Genomic DNA, 22,959 nt, shown 5'->3' with positions numbered 1-22,959 from the left:
GGGAGCAATTTCATGAACGACAAGCAAACTAAAAATAACAGGAAAATAAAATGGGAAAACTATAAAGGTTGTTTGGCCATTTAGCTTAAAAACACTTTTCTGTTTTTCCTAACTACGAAAAAAAAAACAAAAAAAACAAAAGCGGAATATGTTAATTCGAAAATTCAGTTTTTCACTTCTTAACATCAAAGTAATATTACAAAACATAATAGTTTCACAATTTTAGACATTTTGAGAAGAACAACGTGTCACATACTCACACCTGCTACTTAATAAAAATTGGTTAAAAGAAAAGGTAGTATTTCGTTATATATTCTTGATTTCAATGTTTGATATCCACAACACATACAGAGCTCATAAGATGTAATTGATTGACATGTATCAGGGAAAAAACGAAAAAAGAAAAATATCTACAACACATAGAGAGCTCATAGCATGTAACTGATTTACATGTATCAGGGAAAAAAAGAAAAAAGAAAAATCTTTTTACAGTCACGTCTATTCCTTACCATTTTTTTTTTTTTTTTAACGAAGTTGATTTACTGAAGAATATCAAAGACGGTGAATCAGCACCCCTTCCTGTCCTGCTCTAGCTCACACTCGATTTAATTTCCATCTTCTCTGAGAGGCATTAGTTGTTCTATTTAAAGTTCTTATTTCTACTCACAAAGTATACGGATTTAATAGAGAAAATATCTAGAGAAAAAATCTGTGAGTCTAAGAGCTTTTTCAGAGAAATAGCTTTTAGTGAGAGAAGTTTGTTACCTTCGAGAGGAAGCTCTGATAATCGAAGGGAGTTCGCTAAGTGAATAGAAGACGTGTGGTGCACATTAAATAACATTACTATAGAGATTTGTCACAGTGACTTCATTGTCTAGAAGGGCCTGTGTGAATAAGTCCATTAATGTCTGTAATTTTTGGAACGTAATGAACTATTTACTGTATGGGCGTGACCCCACAAATATAAGTGAGTGCACTGAACTGTGATACCATATTGCGTGTTCTTTTTATTCTTACATTTTATTTTACTCAAGAAACTGAACATAATTAATCCGGAACTTAATTAATCAACCAGTGTTCTCAACACTATCTGTGACACCCGACGTAAAATCAGAGCTAACGGTTTCTCAAGTGCGTCCATATCTAAAGCAGGAAGTGAAGATGACGAAGATACTGGCGTTGGAAAGTAAACCTCCATAGGAGTAGGAGCAGGACCCCATCATTTTGGTAATTATTATCTTGAACTTGAAAAGATTCTGCTATTGCCGAGCAGGAAGATATTGCACACCTAATTCAAGACGAGGATTATCTTCAATGACATTATTAGTAAAATTTCTTTGAGAACTGTTTTGAGCGAATCCTCTAGACGACGCCGGATTGATTTCCGAACGACCGACGCCATTTTGGTAGTTATTGTCCTGAACTTCAAGATTCTGTTGTTGCTGATAAAAAGGATATTGTAGATTCAACTCAAGAAGAGAATTATCTTGAAAATTCTGCTGCATAATCTCATGATCGCTCCCAACAATAACATTATTATCATTATTAGTATAGTTTCCCCGAGAACTGTTTTGAGCCAGTCCTCCAAACGATATCGGATTGATGATTTCCGCTTGCACGTGATGAGTAGTAGCAATATTGCCATAGACTTGCCTATAGAGCTCGAGTTGGCGGGTCACGTCTTTGAGTTTGGCTTCGGAGAATCCGAGTTTTTTCTGCCATCACAAGATTTCGCGGGACGCAGCCACCGGAGGGATCTTTGGCGCAGACGAGGGCTTCATAGATAAGGCTGGCCGCGGTATCATGTTTATTGCTCCGTGCTCCTTTATCGAGTAAAGCCATGAATTTTCAGCGCCGGGCGGGAAGTACCGCAAGAAAGGACGGCCGGGTTCGCATTTTTTATGTTGGTGTCTGCACGCGCAACATGCTTTGGGTGGAGGTCCTCTTTGCTCTTCGTCATGGTTACTCATTGTAGTCTCTGCTGGAATGTTTCTTTTAAGGATTTGTTTTTAATTTTGAATTATAATTTTAAATTTTTTCCAGTATTTTTTTTTTATAAAAAATTTAAATTTTAAAAATTATAATTATAAATTAAAATTTTTAATTCATAAATTAAGTGCATGTTTGGTTGGGGGATTGAGGGATTTAAATCTCCTGATTAAGGTCAAATCAGTGCTTAGAAAGAAAAAAATGAACAGTAAAATATGGGATCAGAAAAGTGATTGGGATCATTTTGGGGCCTGATTTTGAAATCAGGCCCCCCCTGATTCACCCGTTTGAAACCCCATGAACAGTAAAAAAAAAAGGTGATTTGACATGGTGATTTGACATGCGGGTGAGAATTTTTCTCATTGGCTTGTTATATAATTGTTCTCGTATTTGATGTGGCAAATTTTTTTCTACTAATTGGCTTGTTATAAATTGTTGCTCGTGGGTGGCAAGTTATGTTTGGCATTTATTTTTAATTCACATTTTTTTCATATATTTCTCACTTAGCTTGTTATAATTTTGAGTTATAATTATTTGCATAATTTTTTTCTAATACTTTATTTTTTTAATTATACGACGAATTATATTTTTTTTAAAATTACACGTAACGATTTATATTTATTATATAATTTTTTAAATTATATTTATTTTGGTCATGATTTAAATTCAGAAAATAAGACAACTAAACACTGGTTCGAATCACATTTCAGGTTAGAATCAGAATTATGCATATATAAATCCAAATGAAGGTTCTGATCACTCTGAATCATGATTTAAATCATGAATCATGAATTTGAATCAAATGACTCAAATCACCCTGATTTCAATCCTTATACCAAACGAAGCCTAAATGTCTCGTAAAATTTTATTTTTGTACTTCTTGATTTTCTTGGGTGGAAAAGGTTCGGGTTTCAATGGAATATGATTAGCGATGATTGTGGAGAAGGACGCAGAGACTGTGAAAATGATTGATTGAGAGAGCGGGACAGTTTTTAAACTGATTTGAGTATGCTAATGGACGGTGAGTAGGTCTTTTGCATGCGGTCAGCCGGCCACATGATATCGTACTAGTTTAATGTAAATTAATCGGATGATGGCTCAGTCATTTTACAAGAAAGTGATAGCTTAAAAAGTTTGACCCTTAAATAAAGAAAAATATTATTTTTTATTTTAGCAACCTAATGACTATGCAAGAAAGTATCTTCGTTTTAGCAACCCACACACAAAGAGTATCTACTTAACTGCACACATGTGGAATACTCGATCATGATTCGACGAATTAATCATTGGTATTTGCCATAAAAAAGAAAGAATTAATCATTGGTTTCTGATAGACCTTACATGGGACTTATCTCACTACCCAAAAAATAATAATGATAATAGATAATAATCTAACCACGAGTATTGTGACATTTTAATTCCTAAACTTCTTTTTTTTATTTTTTATTTTTTATTTTGCAGTTTTATTCCTTAGCATTAAAATTGATTAACGATTTTTGTTAATATATATAATTACATTCTTATCGCATAATAAAAACTTTACATATACTCTAAATCTTTCTATAAAATTTCAAATTATTAGACACAAAATTTTATTTGTTAAATTATAAAAATCTATTGTCAATTTTATTTTCAGGGACGAAAATTAATAAAAAAAGAAAAAATAAAGTTTAAAGATTAATATGCCAAAATAAAAGTATAGAGAACCAAAGTAGAGTAAATTGTTGGTTGTCTGTTAAGAGCTATGTTTGGAACACAACATAGCACCAAGACTCTTTGATTCCTAATATTTCTTAAGTCGTTTGAAATTAGAGGAGCTGTGCCTATGAAGTGATCTCACAAATGATTTGCCTGTAATTCCTTCCCTTTTCATTGTCAAATGGTCAGCTTTTTGGCTCTTCCCCTGTGCCTTGTACCTATGACCAAGTTCTTGACAACACAGTAAACAGTGAAATATAGGCAGATGGCATTACTGACTTTATTGCTACACTGCAAATTACAATCTTATAGGATCAGGAGATGCTGCAACAAATTCATGGTCCAAACGAAAGCTGTTCTATTATGCAGAAACGAGATATCTATGACACAAATATTAGGTCTAACAAATCCAACAAATCAGATAAAGCAAAACCATATTCCAAATAAACAGAAACTATGAAAGGTTTACTTCCGCTGATCTCAAGTCTCAAACAAAAACGAATTCCAAACACAATATCAAGAGAGGAGGCCCAAAGCCCCTAAAAGGATTGAACTTGAAGCATCCAAAAGCAAACTAAAAGGGAACTACAGTACTTTACATGCGGCAAATTTTAGACAAAGGAAAGGATAAGCTATACCGATCTGAAGACGATCAGTATGAATGGTACGTCACCTATTACAAAAAAGGACACAAGCCGATTCGACAAACTTAAAGAAGGAAGAATAAGCAGTTGAATCCTCCAAAGCATTTGCAAAGATGATTATTATTTCTTCATTAAGAAAATCACTGATGTCCTTCCTCAGACATCAATCAAAATACCAACTTGAACATCATTTTAAGGTCCTAGGCAAAGAAAATCGAAACCTCAGAAGGCTGGTTTCACAAGATTAATAACATAATCCCTCCTGATCATCCATGCGTATTAACAGCTTCCCAGACTAAATTCCTCGGGACCGGGTTAGAAAGATCACGAGCCTGCAAAGCGGCAGTCCTGAGCGTGCTCAGCGTCATGGCATTCGCCTTCCAGAAAGACGCGCAATTGTAAGGCAAGTTGTGCTTTTTGCAGAGCTCCTTAACAAAGGGAGAGACTTTCCTGAGCTGGCAACGGGGCAATCTGGGAAACAGGTGGTGCGCAACCTGAAACTGCAAGCCTCCATGGAACCAATCCATCCAAGAAGAACAAGATATATCAAGAGTCCCATGAGTCTGCTTCTCAAACCAGTCGTTTCCACTCGGAGGGCCAACATAAACACGTGAAGAAAAATGGTTCAAACAGAACTGGATATGTTGAATTCCGGTAACGGAGAAACTGGCAACAACAAACATAATCCTCTCGCTCCAATTGGGCAAGCGAGAAACAAGCAGAGGATACCAAATCCAGAACATAACAATGCCTAGAATCTCCTGACCCCTATTGGGCACTTTTCTCTTAGAGAGCAACAAAGCAAACGACTGAGCAAATAGATTAATCCTAGCCAAACACATCACCGGGTAAAAAGTCAAATGCTGGTAACTAACAAGAAACCTAGCGAAGGAATCGAAATTCATCCTCCTTTCGTAGAAACAAGACGTGAGGGAATCGAAGAATTTCGAAGATACCACGAAGACAGGCATGTGCTGAAGATCCGGGTCGAAGTCGAGGCTGTTGCAAGCGATGTGGTGCGCATTGTGGTTCCACTTCCACCACCCAATGCTGATTCCGGCGAGGCAGTTTCCGGTCAGGATCTGCGCAAACCGGTTGAATCCACGGCTCGTCATGACCTGGTAATGACCCGAGTCGTGGCCAATCCACCCACTCTGGATCCACAAAAACCCCATCAACCCGCCGGAAAGCAAATGAACCCAAACGCTTTCGGAAAACAGCACGCCATAAACGCTGATAGCGAACAACATTGCGATCAAACAGAAGGTGAGGAAAGTGACGTGCCCCTTCTTGTCGAAGAGACCCATTTTGGAGAACTCGTGGACGAGCTTTCTGTAGTCCTTGGAGGCCTCGGAGACGGAGTAGTCTCTGAGATAGTAGCCGGTGAAGAACTGGTCGAGATATTGCCAGGCTTTTCCGGGGTGGTAGGCGACAAAGGCATCGGTGGCGTCTTGGCCAGCGAGGTTGAGCAATGGATGCTCGCCGCCGGGGTGGGTGTGGGCCCAGTCGGAGACATTGTAGATCTTTCCCTGGATGGAGATCCAGAGATCTCCTGGCTTCTTGTGCTTCCCGAGCTCTTCCTGGGAAATGTACTTCCTTGGCTCTGCCATTGGAGCTATACAGAGATCTGAGAGAGAAAAAAGGGAAAAAATGACTTTTTTTTTTCTCGTCTCTCTCTCTCTCTCTCTATCCTCGTTTCTGGGGTGAGAAAGGAAGATGGTGCTTGTGAAGAGTGTACTGATAGGCAAGAGAGTGTATTTGTATTTTGTAGAGAGAAGAAGAGGAATGGGTTTGTGATTTGGGGTGTTTGGTTATCAGGGGATGTGGCCTTTTGGGATGTGGGATAGTGTTACAGCTTGGCAGGAAGAAGCGCCACTGAATTTTAATTTTTTTTTTAAAGAGATTTTTTAAGAGTTTGATTTTTTATTTTATTTTATTTTTATCTTTTTTGTCCTCAACGACAATGATTTTCTTTTTCTAACGTTCTCTTGTCTGGGATTACCTTTCATTTTTTGGGATTTTTATTTTTTTATTTTTTTATATGAACCTTTCATTATTTGGTTAGTGTCGCTTGTCCTTTGTTCTCTTTTTAGAAAATGAGACAAATATTTATTAGAATACATGGATATAAATTTGTATTTATTATTCTTAATTAATATTTTTTAAATTAAACAATCATATTAATTAAAAATAAATGATAAAAATCAAGACCTATATACTACAAAATTAAGTTTAACAATTTTCTCCTTCTTTTATTTCCTGCTTTTCCTGCTGAAAATCCTCCGGCTAGTTAGGGTCATGAGTTTTGACTTTGCTGCTTCCTTTTCATTCTCTTTTTTGTTAATCTTTTTCTTAGCACAAGCAAAACACAGCCAGGGACTATCCTTTGAGAAAACAAAAAAAAAAAAAAATAGAAAACAAGGAATATTCTACGAAATATTCGTTTTTTTTTTTCCGGAAAAGATACTTATTTTTTGACATTTAATTGTTTTGGTATGATGATAATAACAATAAAGCTTTCCGTTTTCTTCATCAACTTATGAAATTCCAATTCGTATAATTAGAGATGGTTATAAAAAAGAACAAACAATTAGAGGGAAAGTCGTTAGAAAAAAGCTATGCTTTAGGGGATCTATAACTATATACACATATATAAAGAGGATAGTGATAACTGATATGTCTTTATTTTTTTTATTAAAAAAAAAGATCCTATAAGAAATTAATGTCTTAATTCCTTAAAAAAGAAGTCAATGTATTAATAAAGTATCAAATTCTTACATAAAATAGAGCATAACTAAATGCAAATATACTATTACATACCCAAAACTATAGGCGAACCTGATAATAAATCTATCTTTATGTGGAATAATTTCTTCTTATGGATTAATTTGTGGACAAAAACTTGGAAGTAGTTTAAATTTTATAATTTTAAAGGCCACCACACGAGGAATATGTGGCTATGTGCAATCTTTGTAATAGATTTTTTCTTTATAAAATATTGTATTTTGTGGGTAAATAAAAAATGATTATAATTTCTCTAAGTTTTAAAATCTTAGCTGTCATACCACCATGGTTTTCTGATGAATAAGCTGTCAAGTCTACTTATATATTGTGTACCTTGGAGGAAATATCCGGTTTCATTTTCTTTCTTCCTTTTTTAGTTATTATTATCTTTTTTTTTTTTAATTAGATCCAACTAGTGGGTGCATAGAAAAATAAGGAATGTTGAAACATTAGTTTTTTTTTTTTTTTTTTTTTTTTTTGTTGGGAGTTTCTTGGTAGGATGACTTATCAATAAGTTATATTTTAAACTGTTAAATTTAAATATAAAATTATTTATTTTAAATATTTTTTTAATATAATATAATTTTAATCATATCTAAAGATTAAAAATTAATCATACTTATAAATATGTTTAACTTGAGAAATTGTATTGTTTTTAAAAGGACCGGTAGTTTGATATGTTTTTTTTTGCTATTTTCTTTTATATGCAAAGGGGCCTGGGAGTGGGATGCTATCATTGAACTAAGTCAAATATATTGATGCAATTGCGAAGTAAAGGAAAAAAAAAACAAAAACAAAAACAAAATATATTGCTTCAGAGTGGCTGGAAAACGCTAATAAAATGGCTTTTCTATGCTTCTAATGATGGAGTACGTATTTTTACTATTAGATTAGTTTTTCAAATCAAATATGTAGTAAGAATAATTCGGTGTGGCGTAATATAAATTTTTAATACGAATTTATATAGATTTAACTGTTAAAATTTAATACAATTGTCAAAACCACTTATTCTATCGGTGGGTCATAAATAGGAGATGCGCAGTAAAATTTCCCTATTAACATAGAAAGTGTTAATATATTTAGGCTCCGTTTATTTCACCGATTTGAGTTTTATTACAGTAAAAAACTCTCAGAAACAGTCACATCTAACTTTTTTGTTACAGTAAAAAGTTTTCACATAAAGTCACGTCTAAATTCAAATTAAACACTCGAATCAACATATTAAACGGACCCTTACTCATTTTACTCTTGCAAAGAAATTCAACGGACCCATGAATGTCAAGTGTGTGTTTTAATTTTTATTGCTATTTTTCCCCCTCGATTGGGTCCCTAGCATTTTTCCCATGTTACATGCAGATCCATTCTTACCTTTTAAGAATATTTCTAATACAATGCTATAATTGATGTGCCAATTATAAATTTAGCATTTGAGTAAAAAAAAAATACTTTCTAATGCAATGCTATTTGTTGTGACAAATTTCTCACCAAGTATAGCATATGAGAAATTTAATATTTAATTGCTATTGGTTGAAAAATATTTACTTTTTCACGTAATCAATACAACTTTTACATTTTTTAATTATTTTAAACATAAAAACTTACTTTTACAACTTTCAAAATTTAATAATTATAAGAAAAAGTATATTTAACATTTCAAATAGCATTATACATTGGAGTAAAAATAAAAATAACATATCATATTACAATTTTTAATGATAAATATATAATTAGTATTAATATTTACATTAGAGATGATCTAAAAGGACTAAAGTCTCTTTTTTTTCGTGGTTGGTTCAAACCTTTTTGTTATAATAAATATCCTTTTCCCATAAAAATTAAAATTTTGATTCAAACTTATAAGCTAAACATCACCTAATTAGGGTGAATAACAATATAACATTAGTCTTTGAATTGCGATCGTTGTGTCATTTTACCCTCAAAACTTATTTCTTCTTTGCAAATTATCCAATGAGTTTTATTTTTTTATTTTTTTATTTTAGAATTCTTGACAATGAAACTAATAAATGATATCTGAAACTTCATATAGATAATCACGTCTCAATACTTTATTATTATTATTATTTGCTCATCAGTCTCAATGCTTTTATTTATTTTATTATTATCATTTCTCTCTCTTCTTTTTTTTTTTTTTTTTTGAATTGTAGGGCCTCGAAATTGAAACAATAAATGACAAGTCACTTTTTTTTAAAAAATGAAATTACGTCTTTTATTGTAAAAAATCTGTAAAAGCAAATAACAGGTAGGTTTAATGAAAGGAAAAAGAAATTCATAAACTTTATAAAGTAAAAAAGATTTGACAAAAGAATTACGTCCGGAAAATAAGGTGTCGTAACCTGCCGAGACAATCGCAAACCTTCATAACGAAAAGTACACGTCGTTTCTCTATAGTTTATCGGGAGTGTACATCGTTTCTTCCGGGCAGCAAAACATGTTTTTTCTTTATATCCTAAAAAAGAAAGCTTTTGTTCACCTATTATTCATTTATTATTTCAATCCATCGACCAGCATGTTTCTCCAAGTAAAAAAAAAGAAAATGAAAGAGAAGTTCCTATTTGAAACATTTACTCTATTTTATTTTTTTTTCGATCGCAACATTTCTACCCATTTCAATCACATATAAATATACATAATAGACACAGGTTTTTATTAAAAAGAAAAAAAAGGAAATATTAGTCTGAATTAATATAAAAAAAGGAAAAGAAATAAGAAAAAGATGGATTAATAGGAGCCTACGGGTGAGTTGGTGCCCCGACTTGTCGTATTTGAGAGGATAAAATCCGAACAAAGGATATACCCAATCAATATACTCGTTTGATCTCACTAGTCTCGCTCCTTCTAAACCCAAAATCTCCACTTCTCTCTCTCTCTCTCTCTCTCTCTCTCTCTCTCTATATATATATATATATATATATCCTCCTCTTTTTCCTGGATTATTTACACACGTCGCCATTTTCTTCAACCTTCACTGAACCTCTTCAGGTGATATTTATCTCTGAGTTAAAATCCTATTATTATTTGTTTTGGGGCTCTTATTTATTTCGGAAAGAATCATTGGAAGTCTTACAAACGAATTTAATATGTTATGTTTTCTGTTTTGTTACTCTTACAACTTGTTTGTGCCAGTTCCGACCAGCCAAGCATTAACTTCTCGTAGTCTCGAATATTTGACTTTCTTCTTTTCTGTCATTTGGGTTGTAAATTTTGTGAATATGGAAGTGATTCAGTGATAAATATAAGCATATTATAATCTATTACTAGTGTTAATCATTTGAGCACATGGGATTGTTGTTTGGTTTGTTATAATTCTTGCTTTCATTGATTTGTTCCTGGACTCTCGGAACTTATATCCATGATTTTTGAGCCATTTTTTTAGATAGAGGTAGCTTGTATTGTATATGTACAAAAGTTGTAACGCCAAATATTCAAGATGAATTTTTTAGTTTTATGATTTCACCCATTTGATAATCTTTTTCAGGTGTTTGTGTTTGCTGCCATAACTTCTGAACATTTGATATGGCACATTTGCTTTCAACTTCCTGCAATCTTAAGATTCCTTCTGGCTGTAAACCCCACTCCAGATTAACCCAGGATTCAGTATCAGTAGCATCATTTCCTGCCTCTTTTCCTTTCCAAACTTCCAAATCTCCATTTAGAAATCTTGTTTTGTCCGGGGAAAGGTCTGGTGGTAGAAACTGCATTGTGCAGGCAACTACTATCTCTTCAAGTCGAGAAGCCTCGAAGAATCCCGGCACTGGTTTTGACCAGATTTCAAGTGAACCCTCCAAATCACAAAGGGTTATGGTCATTGGTGGTGATGGCTACTGTGGTTGGGCCACTGCCCTCCACCTATCCAAGAAAGGTTATGAGGTTGCCATTGTTGACAGCCTTGTTCGCCGCCTCTTTGACCACCAGCTCAGTCTGGACTCTCTGACTCCAATTGCCTCCATCCACAACCGCCTCCGCTGCTGGAAATCCCTCACCGGAAAGACTATTGAGCTCTACATTGGTGATATCTGTGACTTTGAGTTCTTATCAGAATCCTTCAAGTCATTTGAGCCTGATGCTGTTGTTCATTTTGGGGAACAGCGGTCTGCCCCTTACTCGATGATTGATCGGTCAAGAGCTGTGTTTACGCAGCACAACAATGTAATTGGAACATTGAATGTGCTCTTTGCCATAAAAGAATTTAGAGAGGAGTGTCATCTGGTGAAGCTTGGGACAATGGGAGAATACGGGACTCCAAATATTGACATTGAAGAGGGTTACATTACCATTACTCATAATGGAAGAACAGATACTTTGCCATATCCAAAGCAAGCAAGCTCATTCTATCATCTGAGTAAGGTTCATGATTCGAATAATATAGCCTTCACTTGCAAGGCTTGGGGGATCAGAGCCACTGACCTAAACCAAGGAGTGGTTTACGGGGTTAAAACAGAGGAAACTGATATTCATGAAGAGCTATGCAACAGGCTTGATTACGACGGTGTGTTTGGGACCGCATTGAATCGGTTCTGTGTTCAGGCTGCTGTTGGTCATCCACTCACTGTGTACGGCAAGGGAGGCCAGGTAAAACACCTTCCACTTGACATGTTTACATGCACAATACACGACATATCTACTTGAGTTAAAAGATAGTTTCTAAGATTGCGGGGAATCAGTTGCTGCTATAACAAGACACATTGGATGGTTATAATACCTACATTTTGAGATACAAATTATTTACTTTCATGCTTCTAGGCATAACAAGCAATTTTCCACATACCATAGTCTTTGAAGGTTTAAATTTATCATATCAATTCAGCAGAAATCTAATAGATGGGGGTTCAGGACATTTAGGTTCCTTGTTTATTTTAATTCTATTTACACATTGTCTCAGCTTTTTGGTCTGAACGCAAGTGAGTGAGTTTTGTCTCATTAATCTTATTCCTATTTAAAAGCATCCGTTACTAACATTTATCTTCATGGTGTATCCAGACCCGGGGATATCTTGACATAAGAGATACAGTTCAATGTGTTGAGCTTGCCATTGCAAAGCCAGCTAAGCCAGGAGAGTTTCGGGTCTTCAACCAATTCACCGAGCAGTTCTCTGTCAATGAACTTGCGGCCCTTGTTACAAAAGCTGGAAACAAGCTTGGGATCGAAGTGAAGACCATCTCCGTGCCAAATCCAAGAGTAGAAGCCGAGGAGCATTATTACAACGCCAAGCGCACAAAACTCATCGAGTTGGGACTTAAGCCGCACCTACTCTCAGACTCTCTTCTTGATTCTTTGCTCAACTTTGCTATTAAGTACAAGGATCGTGTTGACACAAAGCAGATAATGCCCAGTGTTTCATGGAAAAAAATTGGAGTTAAACCAAAGACTGTTGCTGCCTAGTTGAGTGTAGATACAAGAGGACATTTGAAGTCTTTGTCATCTTCCCACCTCTCTTTCTTCTAAATCTATAGGATTTGTTTAGCCTATATAAAATGTGCTCTGTGATTGCTCTGCTGCAATCGTAAAAATGACCAGTCAGTTGTTCAATTATAAATACCCGCAGTTAGTCAGTTTTGTGTCTGAGATGAAATGTATGTTTAGTTTAGTGCCGGCTCCAAAACAGGACGTGAGAAACAAATGTGTTGGGAGGTGTTTGGCCATGGTCTGACCCTGTTGTACTCCAATATATCGCCAATGTATCATGGAAGTTTAACATATCGCCAATGTATCATGGAAGTTTAACATCTCAATCATGCAAGGAACTTGTACTTTCAAAGAAACTCACACACACACACACACACACACACACACACTCTCTCTCTCTCTCTCTCTCTCTCTCTCTCCTGGATTGAAGTTATTTTTGGGTTTTTTTGGAAGACCCACTGTAATGAGCTTGCATTATTTAGTAAGGCTAGAGACATTATTACGCAGAAGAGGCTATTTGCACTTGTGCTTTGGAACGTTTTCATTCCTGACAAGAATTACTGCAATTACAGAACAATTATAATCGTGAATGGACATTACTATCGCCTTTTATTGATGCATTTTGATCCTTGGGAAAATCTGCGCTAATGAAATCTAACACAGTGCAGGCCAACTCATCCTGATGAGAGGTGTATTCATGATCAGCTCCTTCTATAACACATATTTTATGATTAGAAATGAACTTGTTAAACTCAAAAGCATCTTCAACTGGTACCATTTGATCCCTTGTTCCATGAACTGTCAATACCCTGCAAGTAACAGAATTCGCAAGACTCAATAGAAGAAATACGTTCAAAACGCTTGGATAGCGGTTTAATGGACCAGGCATATCCCACTACTGACATTAGGATTGAAAGAGGAGAATTATGTGTCAAAATCAAGACTCCTATTGAGTGAAATCTAACCTGCAGTTTTGATCAATTGTTTTGCAGGTCCCTTGCACATCCGTAGTTAGGCGGTCCATCAAACTTTCTTCAGTCACTCGATACAGAAACTTCCCTACGAAAGGAAAGAAAACAATAAGCTAGTGTCTGCTAACTACTAACAAGTAAAAATAAGTTGACTCAATAAATGAACAAAGATTAGATTCATCATGATATTACAAGGAGCACTCTACAAGGAGTTATTAGCAGATCGGGTTTATAAGTTGACTTGAAATTAACATAAAGAAAATTTATATCCTAGACACAGAATAACAAAATTCTGACCTGTTAAAGATGGAATATTAAGCTAAATAAAACTGATAAGCTTACCCCTTTTGTTCTTAACGTCAATATATCCATCTTGCTTGATTCTTTGTCGGAAGTCTTTACCCAAGCGACCCTCCATACCTCTTTCCAGATCAAACCGTCCAGAAATATTGACGACTGTATGAACGTCCTTATATTTTCCAGCATACAAAACCACCGCGTTTCCACCTACAAAAAGATCCACAAGTTACAATCATAGATGAACAATTAGGGGGCTTGTGCCATCATTAGCACTAAGAACGATATGTTAAAAAATGTATAAAGCGGGTAATATTGGCCGAAGAAATAGTCAGATAGAATGAGTGGCAATGGCACCTACCTCCACTGGATTGTTGTATATTCAAGTTTACATGTCTCAAGATATTCTTTTATTCTTTATCCACAATAGTATAACTAGTACGTGATTGAAATTTAGAACAACATAAAGCGCAGATATACCTTTGCTGTGGCCAACAATTGCAGTAATTGTACGATTTGCCCTGCGGAAGTGCTGAACTACATCACGTAGATCATCGGCCTCTCTTCGATAGTTACCATATTGAAATGAACCTTCACTTTCCCTGAGAGAAAAAACATCAGAAGTTCTTCATTAAAAACAAAAAAACAAAAAAAAAAAAACAAAAAACAAAAAAAACAAAGACAGAGACAAAAAACAAAAAAAAAAAGAAAAAGGCATCAATCAATTTGTGTTGCTTTCAACAATGCAGTAGATATATACAGAGACAGCATTCAGATTGCTGGCTTCTGAATTAAACAGATTAAGCAAGTCAAGCGACGCATTCATCGACATATAATTTTCTTTTACACATCCAGTTCCAGAGCATAGGTGACATGAGTCCTACATGATAATCTTTCAGAATTATATAGTAACTTAGCTCCCCAAAGTATGATAAGTTCGATCAAAATTTGCCCGAAAGCAATCCGATGACTGCTTCCCTTTTTACAATTCACTCACATGCCAATCTTTTCTTAGATTGCAAAGAGCTTACCCATTCCCAGGAAAGTCGAAACGGAAGGCACTGATTCCTTCTTTCTCCAACGCAGCAGCAAGGTTCACCATAGGGATGCGTTCCTAGAGATGAAAAGATCCATGATGCCATTTCTCAACATAAGAAAACATAGTTTTTGGAGCCATATTGCATGATAAGGTCACGGTAAATAGATTCAGAAGATCTTTTTTTTTTTTTTCTTTTTTTCAGTAAGGATTCTGAAGAAGTTAATATTGCAAATATAAGGATGTTATTTTTTTTTTTAGAAGAAAACTCGATCATCACATTTCACAAAAATCATTTTGCCCAATATATTGATTTTCTGCATATTTTATCGTTTACAAGTATCAAATCAAACACGGTTATTCGAAAATGAGGCCAAAACAACAAACGATTAAAATGGAAAAATTAAAAGAAACCTTCCAATAAGTAAGAATTTCAATGCAAGAGGTAATAAAGAACAAACCTTCGAGGAATGTATGCCATGACAGATTATAACAAGCTCTTTTGAACCTGTATCATGTAATATCCCCACAAGCTTTTCACCATGGCTGTTTATAATAACCCTCCTCTCTTGAATTACGGCAGACGAACAAAGGAAGAAGGGAAGACCAAAACAATCAAAATTTTTTCAATCAAATTAGTACTTCGTGATTAAATTGCTTGTACCAACATGATCCATCCGAATAATCAAACGACAAAGTAGATCAGCCATAATAATCTTTAAAAAAAAAAACGGAAACCCATATCAGATAACGGTCACAGAAAACCTTTGATCGCTCAGGGACTGAGGATTTTGAAAATCTCTACATTGGGTACGAGATTAGGGGTTAAACCAGAAATACAGAGATTTTCAGTGAAGGAAATACAAACAGTATAGTTGTGTTCTCACCAGGGTGTGGAGCTCGTTGTTGTTTCTGGGCATTCACCGACATGAATTTTGGTTGGTTGTTGTTGTTGTATACGGCGCCAAAAGAAACGACGACCCAAACCTGTTCAGGATAAATCATGTAGACAACGAACCAAAGCCTCGATCCTGAAAGTGTTTTTCTAGTTTTGCCCAGCAGCACCAAGAGTTTTTTGTTTTTTGTTTCTTTTTTATTTTTGTTTTTTTTTTTTATGAAGCCGCACCAAGAGTTGACAGTTTTTTAATTATTATTATTATTATTATTATATTATCATTATCACTACTACTATTATTATTATTATTATTATTATTATGGGTTATTATTATTAGTAGTAGTAAGAGTTTTTTCCTTCTCTTGGGTTGAGAGTTATTATACATACTACTAAACGCATCAAATTACTATTTAAGAATAGTGATATCGATTTTGCTTCTATTTCTTTTTGTTGAAGCCTTTTTTTATACTGTCTATGTCATTTTAGCTATTTTTACCATTTTATCCTTCATTTGTTATTTTTTTTTTCATTTTTGTTTGAGTTTTTTGTCTTATCCTTCGGTTTACTCTTTTTCTCTCTCTTGCTATTCGTGAGGTTTCTGCCTTTCTTTTCTCATTGCGCACGTTCTGGCTTCTTCACTTCACTCCATTTATTTTTTCCCTTTTTCTCTCACTTGCTCTTTGTGAGGTTTCTGGGATTAATATCGTTCTCCATGCTTTTCCCCATTTTATGTTTCTGGGTTTCTCTTTCTCAATTTTTGTTGTCTCGGCTTCTCTTTGAAAATGTTTGTTTCTTCTCCATTTTTCGCGGTCTGGGTATTTTTAGTTTTTTAGGGTTCTTTTTCTATAAAAAAATTTTGTTTGAGATTTTTTGGGGCTTTGTTTCGATTTGTTATGTAATATACGAGTTAATGTTACGGGTTCTGTTTCGGTCGAGTTTGTAAGTTTTCTTCTCTCTGGAAATTTTATCAATTTTTTTGGGTCATTTGGGTATTCTTTGATTTTTAAGGTTTTCCTCTTCGAATGTGTTTTTTTATTTTTGTTTTTGGTTTACTTTTGTTCTTTGTTCCAGTGATTTGTGATTTTAGGGTTTTCCTCTTCGAATATGTTGTTTTGTTTTTCTTTTTGGTTAACTTTTGTTATTTTTTTAGTCATTTGTGGATTTGTTCTATGATTCATTTTTTCTTTTGTTCATGCGTTCTTCTGCTTCACACGTCTTCTTCGTTTTCTCCATTTTATGTTCCTGGCCTTATCTTTGAATTTTTTGTTATTTCTCCACTTTTTTGGTGTCTGGGTATTTTTAGTTTTTTAGGGTTCATTTTCTAAAAACAATTCCCCTTTCAGCTTTTTTGGGCCTTTGTTTCGGTTTGTTATGTAATATATGAGTTAATCTTATGAGTTATGTTCCGGTGGAGTTTCTAGGTTTTCCTTTCTCTGGAAATTTTATTAATCTTCCAGTGATTTGCGGTTTTAGGGATTTTCTCTTCGAATCTACTTTTTTTTTGTTAACTTTTGTTCTTTCTTCCAGTAATTTACGGATTTGTTCTACGATTCCTTTTTTCTTTGGTTCATGCGTTCTTATGCTTCGCATGTCCTCTTCATTTTCCCCATTTTATAGGTTTTTCTTTGAAAATTTTTGTTGTTTCTCCACTTTTTTGCCGTGTGGGTATTTTTAGTTTTTTAGGGTTCTTTTCCTAAAAAAATTTTCCTTCGAGATTTTTTGGGGCTTTGTTTCGGTTTGTTATGTAATATATGAGTTAATCTTATGGGTTATGTTTCGGTTTTTATTTTTGGTTTACTTTTGTTTTCTCTTCCAGTGATTTGCAGATCTCTTCTGATTCGTTGTTCTGCAAAACACTTTTGTAACCAATTTTTTTTTCCTTTTTTTGCATTTTTTTGTTCTTTTTCTTTACAGAATTTTTTACTTCCCCCCTCTATTTTTTAGGTTTTTTTGATCCTTTTTGTTCAGAGAACATTCTCTTTTTCTTTTTTTGTCTGTTCTTTTTTTTTTTTGGAAAGAAAATTATTTTCTCTACTTTTTTACTATGCTTTTTGTCTGTGATGTTATTGGTTGATTTTTTCCTTTTGTTTTTTTTACGCTTTCAATGATTTGTTTCTTTTATCTTCTGGATTAGTTTTTAATATAATTGCTTCTTTCAGTTTGTAGATAGTTTTTACAATGTTTATCTGTTCTTTTCTTTTTCTAGAAAGAAAATTATTTCTTTTACTTTTTTATTATGGTTTTTGTCGATAATGTTATTTATTGATGTTTTTTTCTCTTTTTTTTACGCTTTCAATGATTTTCTTCCCTTATCTTTTGGATTAGTTTTTGATATAGTTGTTTCTTTCAGTTTCTAGACAGTTTTTACATTGTTATAGTATGTATAATATTGTTTTGACACGTATTTTTTTACTGTAATTTCATATAACACAAATTTTTACTGTCTGCTCATTATTCGTTCGGTTTCTCGGTGGTTTTCATGCTTCGTGACACCTGTTGACTAATGATTACCTTAGTTGATATTTTTTTCCCAACAATTGCTATCGGTGCTTCATCAAAAATTTGTTCTTTTTGTATATAACTATTGTGTTTTATCTCATTATTACGGTTTCTCTTTTTTAAACTATTTTGCTTCTTCAACTTTTATAATACATTCTCTTATACCTTCGTTTACAAATCTTAGTACTATTGAGGTTCTACTCTCATTGTAACTGTCTCCTGGATTTTTGGTTCATCTCTTTGCCTTGATCAGTTTTCAATAGCGGATTTTTCTGTTTGCTTCTCTTTGTTTTCGACTCTTAGTTGTCCTACTGGGTCTGCTTCTCTATTGTTCTTCTTCAATTGAGGTAATAATTTATTTATTTTTACAGTTGTTTCTTTATTGTTTTAGAGGATTTATTATATTGATAAGATCGGTTATATGAATCTGTTCATTTGTAAATTTATCTCTTAACTTTATTATGTTGTGATAATGATGTTACTATTGATTATGTTGTTACTATCGGGAGGTAAGTTTTTAATGTTAAAGTTATTGCTCCTATTTGTTATCACTGGGTTTAGTTTTTATAAAATTTGTTAGTTACAGTTTTTGTATATAATTTATTTCATTCTATTCATTTTTTATCACCGTTGTTAGTTTACAATTGTTCATCACATTTTGAATCTTACTTTTTGTCTCATATTGTGTTATGCTTTAATTCTTTTTTTCTGATTTCTTTTTACCTTATCTGTTTATTTTCTTTCTTCTCCTGTTTCTGCCAGATTATTTGAGATGTATGCAAATAATTTAGTTGGTAGCCAAAGATATTACTCAGTCATTTCTCAATTATCTATGATATATATTGGTAGCAATAGAGAATTAATACCTGAACTAATTTTTTAATACTTAAATTCATTTTTCTAAGCTTTTATTATTACTATGTGTTTTTTAAATATTACAGATAGTTTAATGTTTCCTTCTATCGAATTTTTTTAGAATGTATTGTCTTCTGTTTTGTTTATTTATTTATTTTCCTATTTCTATGTTTGTATTATCTTTTTCTGCTTCTTATTCAACTGAAAAATGTTAAGATAGTCTTCTCAGTATATACTAATGAAAAATATGTATATCATATAATTATTAAAATACATGTAATGTAAATAATAATTAGTTTATGCTTCTTATTCAATTGAGAGATATGAAGATTATTTGGGATATATATTGTTATCTGCCTTAACATTTCGAACCTTACTTTTCCTCTCATATTGTTTTATGCTTTAATTCTTTTTTTCTGATTTCTTCTTACCTTATCTTTTGATGATGGAGTATTTTTTTTCTTTTGTTGCCATGTATCAGGTAATTGTTAGTAATGATTTTGTTGTCTTTGATGTTGCCCAGATTATTTGAAATGTATGCAAATAATTTAGTTGGTAGCCAAAGATATTACTCCGTCATTTCTCAATTACCTATAATATATGTTGGTAGCAGTAGAGAATTAATACCTGAACTAATTTTTTAATACACTATTCATTTATCTAAATTTTTATTATTACTATATGTTTTTTAAATATTACATATAGTTTTCTCTTTCTTTCCATCGAATTTTTTAAAAATGTATTATCTTCTATTTTGTTTATTTGTTATCTATTTATTTTCCTATTTCTATGTTTCTGTTATCTTTTTATGCTTCTTATTCAATTGAAAAATGTGAAAATAGTCTTCACTGATGAAAAATATGTATCTCATGTAATTATTAAAATAGATGTAATGTAAATAATGATTAGTTTCTGTTTCTTATTCAATTGAAAAGTCGGCTTTAACATTTCGAACCTTAGTTTTCCTCTCATATTGTTTTCTGCTTTAATTCTTTTTTTCTCATTTCTTCTTACCTTATCCGGTGATGATGGAGTATTTTTTTTCTTCTGTTGCCATGTATCAGGTAATTGTTAGTAATGATTTTGTTGTCTTTGATGTTGCCCAAATTATTTGAAATGTATGCAAATAATTTAGTTGGTAGCCAAAGATATTACTCAGTCATTTCTCAATTACCTATGATATATGTTGGTAGCAGTAGAGAATTAATACCTGAATCAATTTTTTAATATATAATTCATTTATCTAAATTCTTATTATTACTATGTGTTTTTTAAATATTACAGATAGTTTTATCTTTCCTTCCATCGAATTTTTTTAGAATGTACTGTCTTCTGTTTTGGGGATTTGTTCTATGATTCCTTTTTTCTTTTGTTCATGCATTCTTCTGCTTCACACGTCCTTTTCGTTTTCCCCATTTTATGTTTATGGGCTTCTCTTTGAAAATTTTGGTCATTTCTCCACTTTTTTGCCGTCCTGGGCTTCGCACGTCCTCTTCTCTATTTCTATGTTTATGTTATCTTTTTCTGCTTCTTATTCAATTGAAAAATGTGAAGATAGTATTCACTGATGAAAAATATGTATCTCATGTAATTATTAAAATAGATGTAATGTAAATAATAATTAGTTTCTGCTTCTTATTCAATTGAAAAGTGTAAAATATTCTTCTCAGTATATACTGATGAAACATATGTATCTCATTTAATTATAAAAGTAGATGTAATGTAAATAATTATTATTTTCATTATTTTCATTTTTTATTTTTAAAACTAAAAAATCCTAAATATGAGCAACAAAAAATCAATATTAATAATATAAGGAAAAACTCACAATTCTCAAAAGAAAAAAACTGAATATGACCAACTGCAAGTCGAAGACAGCAAGAGAGGATAAAAGGGTAACAACAGAAGCTTAAACCAAACCCACTAAGAAAATAACCAACTGAATACGGATATAATACTATAATAACTTTGTTGGTATATGTTGTTAGTAGTGAAACATAGATACCTAAATCGTTATGAAGAAAAGCTCTAATAAAAAACAGTAAATTGAAGACAGCAAGAGAAGAAAAAAAATAATTAACAGAAGCTTACACCAAACCCACTAAGAAAATAACCAACTGAATATAGAAAAAATAATCGTCTAATAATTTTTTTAGTATATGTTGTTAACAGTGAAACATAAATATCTAAATCATTATTTGATATTTAATATTTTTATATAAACAATGTAAACAATATGTAAACAATATGATTACTTTCATAATATCTAACATTTTGAGATGGAACAATATTATTATAATGTATCACTAAGAAAATTTCATATATATATATAAGTATAATTATAAAAATATAAATATATATTATTTCAATATTAATGTGAATATATTATAAATAATGTTTTTTTTTGTTTTCCTAATTCACAACTTTAGTACATAATGTACTTATTAATAATGTAGATTTTTAATGTATTCCATTTATTTGAAGCAGATTTGCTGTTTCGTTGCACTTTCTACCGTTGAATACAGATTTGAGTAGCATTTATGTGTTTTTATTCATTTTTTTATTTAAATTATTATTAATTAAACTATTACATACCCGTGCAAATGCATGGGTAATCCACTAGTTATCATCCTAAAAAAATCAATAGATTTTTTTTGGCTCTCATTAATAGCTGTTTTTTTTCGTTTTAATTTATTTTTATTTTTAATTTTGTTTTTTTTTCTTTTTCGCTATTCTTCTCTACTGAACGTTTTATTTGGTTCTTTTTTTTTTTTTTTTTTTGGTAAAACTAATCCCTGAACTCTTGACTTGGCCAACTTCTTCACAAAATGCTCTTATGTGCCACTTGCATTTTTTTTTTTGTTGCTAATTTTATGTGCCACTTACCTAATTACTAGTTTTGTAATGTGCTTCGCACGTATTATCACATTAAGGAGACTTGAAAATTTTATTGTTTATTGAATAATAAAAAATACATTTATACAATTATTTAAAGATTTTTAAAATTATTTTAAAAATGAATATGTGTAGAGATAACAATTGACTAAAAAGAATTAAAGAGACATATTTGAAAAGAGTTATTTTAACCAATTAAAAATAAGATAGGAACACGTGAAAAAGTTACTCTTATAAGAGTAATGTGAGGAACGATATATTTTTAAAAAAACACACAAAAAATTAAAATGTAAAAAAATCACAAAAAAATAAAGATAAAAAAAGTAATAGAGAGAGAGAGGGGGGAGAGATAAGTGGAGGGGTTGCCACTTGACAACTCCATAGAAAAGAGCTTTGGCTCTTTTATATATTATTAGAAAAAACACACAAAAAATTATAATGTAAAAAAATCACAGAAAAATAAAGATAAAAGAAGTAAAAGAGATAGAGAGATAAGTGGAGGGGTTGTCATGTGACAACCCCATAAAAAAGAGCTTTGACTCTTTTATGTATTGTTAGATTGATGGAAGGCTCATTCCATCAAGCATGTTGATGTGATGTCAACCAAATTTAATGGTTAGAAATTGGCATTACTGATAATGAGGCGTACTGAAGAAAATCCCCTAAAAAAATTCTAAAACGAAAAAGCCTAGGGTTTCTTTACTGAGGAGAGAATGGACATTAATGAGAAGGATTTCTTTTATTAATAATTGATGATTTGTTTATATGAACGAAAATTAAAGTTTATGTGCTTTGGATTAGGGGTGGCAATTTAGGTCAGGACACTACAACACGACTTGAAACCTACATGGAGTTAGCGAGTTTGAGTTTACTATAATAATTGAGTTGACACGATTAACACGTTTAATAAACGGGTTGGGTTAAGGTTGACCTTTGTTGATTATGCCCGTACAAGGGTCCATGCCCAATAAT

General features: G+C 32.6%; 3 protein-coding genes across 4 annotated transcripts; 1 reads left to right on the top strand and 2 right to left on the bottom strand.

Moving 5' to 3' along the window:
- Window positions 1–4,050: 4,050 nt before the first annotated feature.
- LOC21402436 (acyl-lipid (9-3)-desaturase) lies at window positions 4,051–6,121 on the bottom strand. Its single transcript, XM_010098756.2, has one exon. It carries the CDS (start codon window positions 5,939–5,941, stop codon window positions 4,598–4,600), a length of 1,344 nt encoding a protein of 447 aa, XP_010097058.1. The 5' UTR covers window positions 5,942–6,121; the 3' UTR covers window positions 4,051–4,597.
- A 3,838-nt stretch (window positions 6,122–9,959) lies between these two features.
- Window positions 9,960–12,844, top strand: LOC21402435 (UDP-sulfoquinovose synthase, chloroplastic). Its single transcript, XM_010098755.2, has 3 exons — window positions 9,960–10,115; window positions 10,612–11,705; window positions 12,114–12,844. The coding sequence occupies exons 2-3, from the start codon at window positions 10,650–10,652 to the stop codon at window positions 12,513–12,515; spliced, it is 1,458 nt and encodes a 485-aa protein (XP_010097057.1). The 5' UTR covers window positions 9,960–10,115; window positions 10,612–10,649; the 3' UTR covers window positions 12,516–12,844.
- Window positions 12,845–12,960: 116 nt separating this feature from the next.
- Window positions 12,961–15,931, bottom strand: LOC21402434 (putative uncharacterized protein YDL057W). 2 transcript variants are annotated; one of them, XM_024166025.1, is made up of 7 exons: window positions 15,731–15,931; window positions 15,305–15,420; window positions 14,839–14,921; window positions 14,288–14,409; window positions 13,853–14,017; window positions 13,505–13,598; window positions 12,961–13,348 (listed from the first exon to the last, which is right to left on the bottom strand). In XM_024166025.1, the coding sequence occupies exons 1-7, from the start codon at window positions 15,846–15,848 to the stop codon at window positions 13,117–13,119; spliced, it is 930 nt and encodes a 309-aa protein (XP_024021793.1). In that variant the 5' UTR covers window positions 15,849–15,931; the 3' UTR covers window positions 12,961–13,116. The 2 variants fall into 2 exon arrangements, with proteins under 2 accessions (XP_024021793.1, XP_024021794.1); XM_024166026.1 differs by having other exon boundaries at window positions 12,964–13,348; window positions 15,305–15,411.
- Between the last annotated feature and the right edge of the window lie 7,028 nt (window positions 15,932–22,959).

Source organism: Morus notabilis, unplaced genomic scaffold (assembly GCF_000414095.1).
Source record: "Morus notabilis unplaced genomic scaffold, ASM41409v2 Scaffold804, whole genome shotgun sequence".
Classification (NCBI taxonomy): Eukaryota; Viridiplantae; Streptophyta; class Magnoliopsida; order Rosales; family Moraceae; genus Morus; species Morus notabilis.
This window is presented reverse-complemented; position numbering and strand designations above follow the sequence as displayed.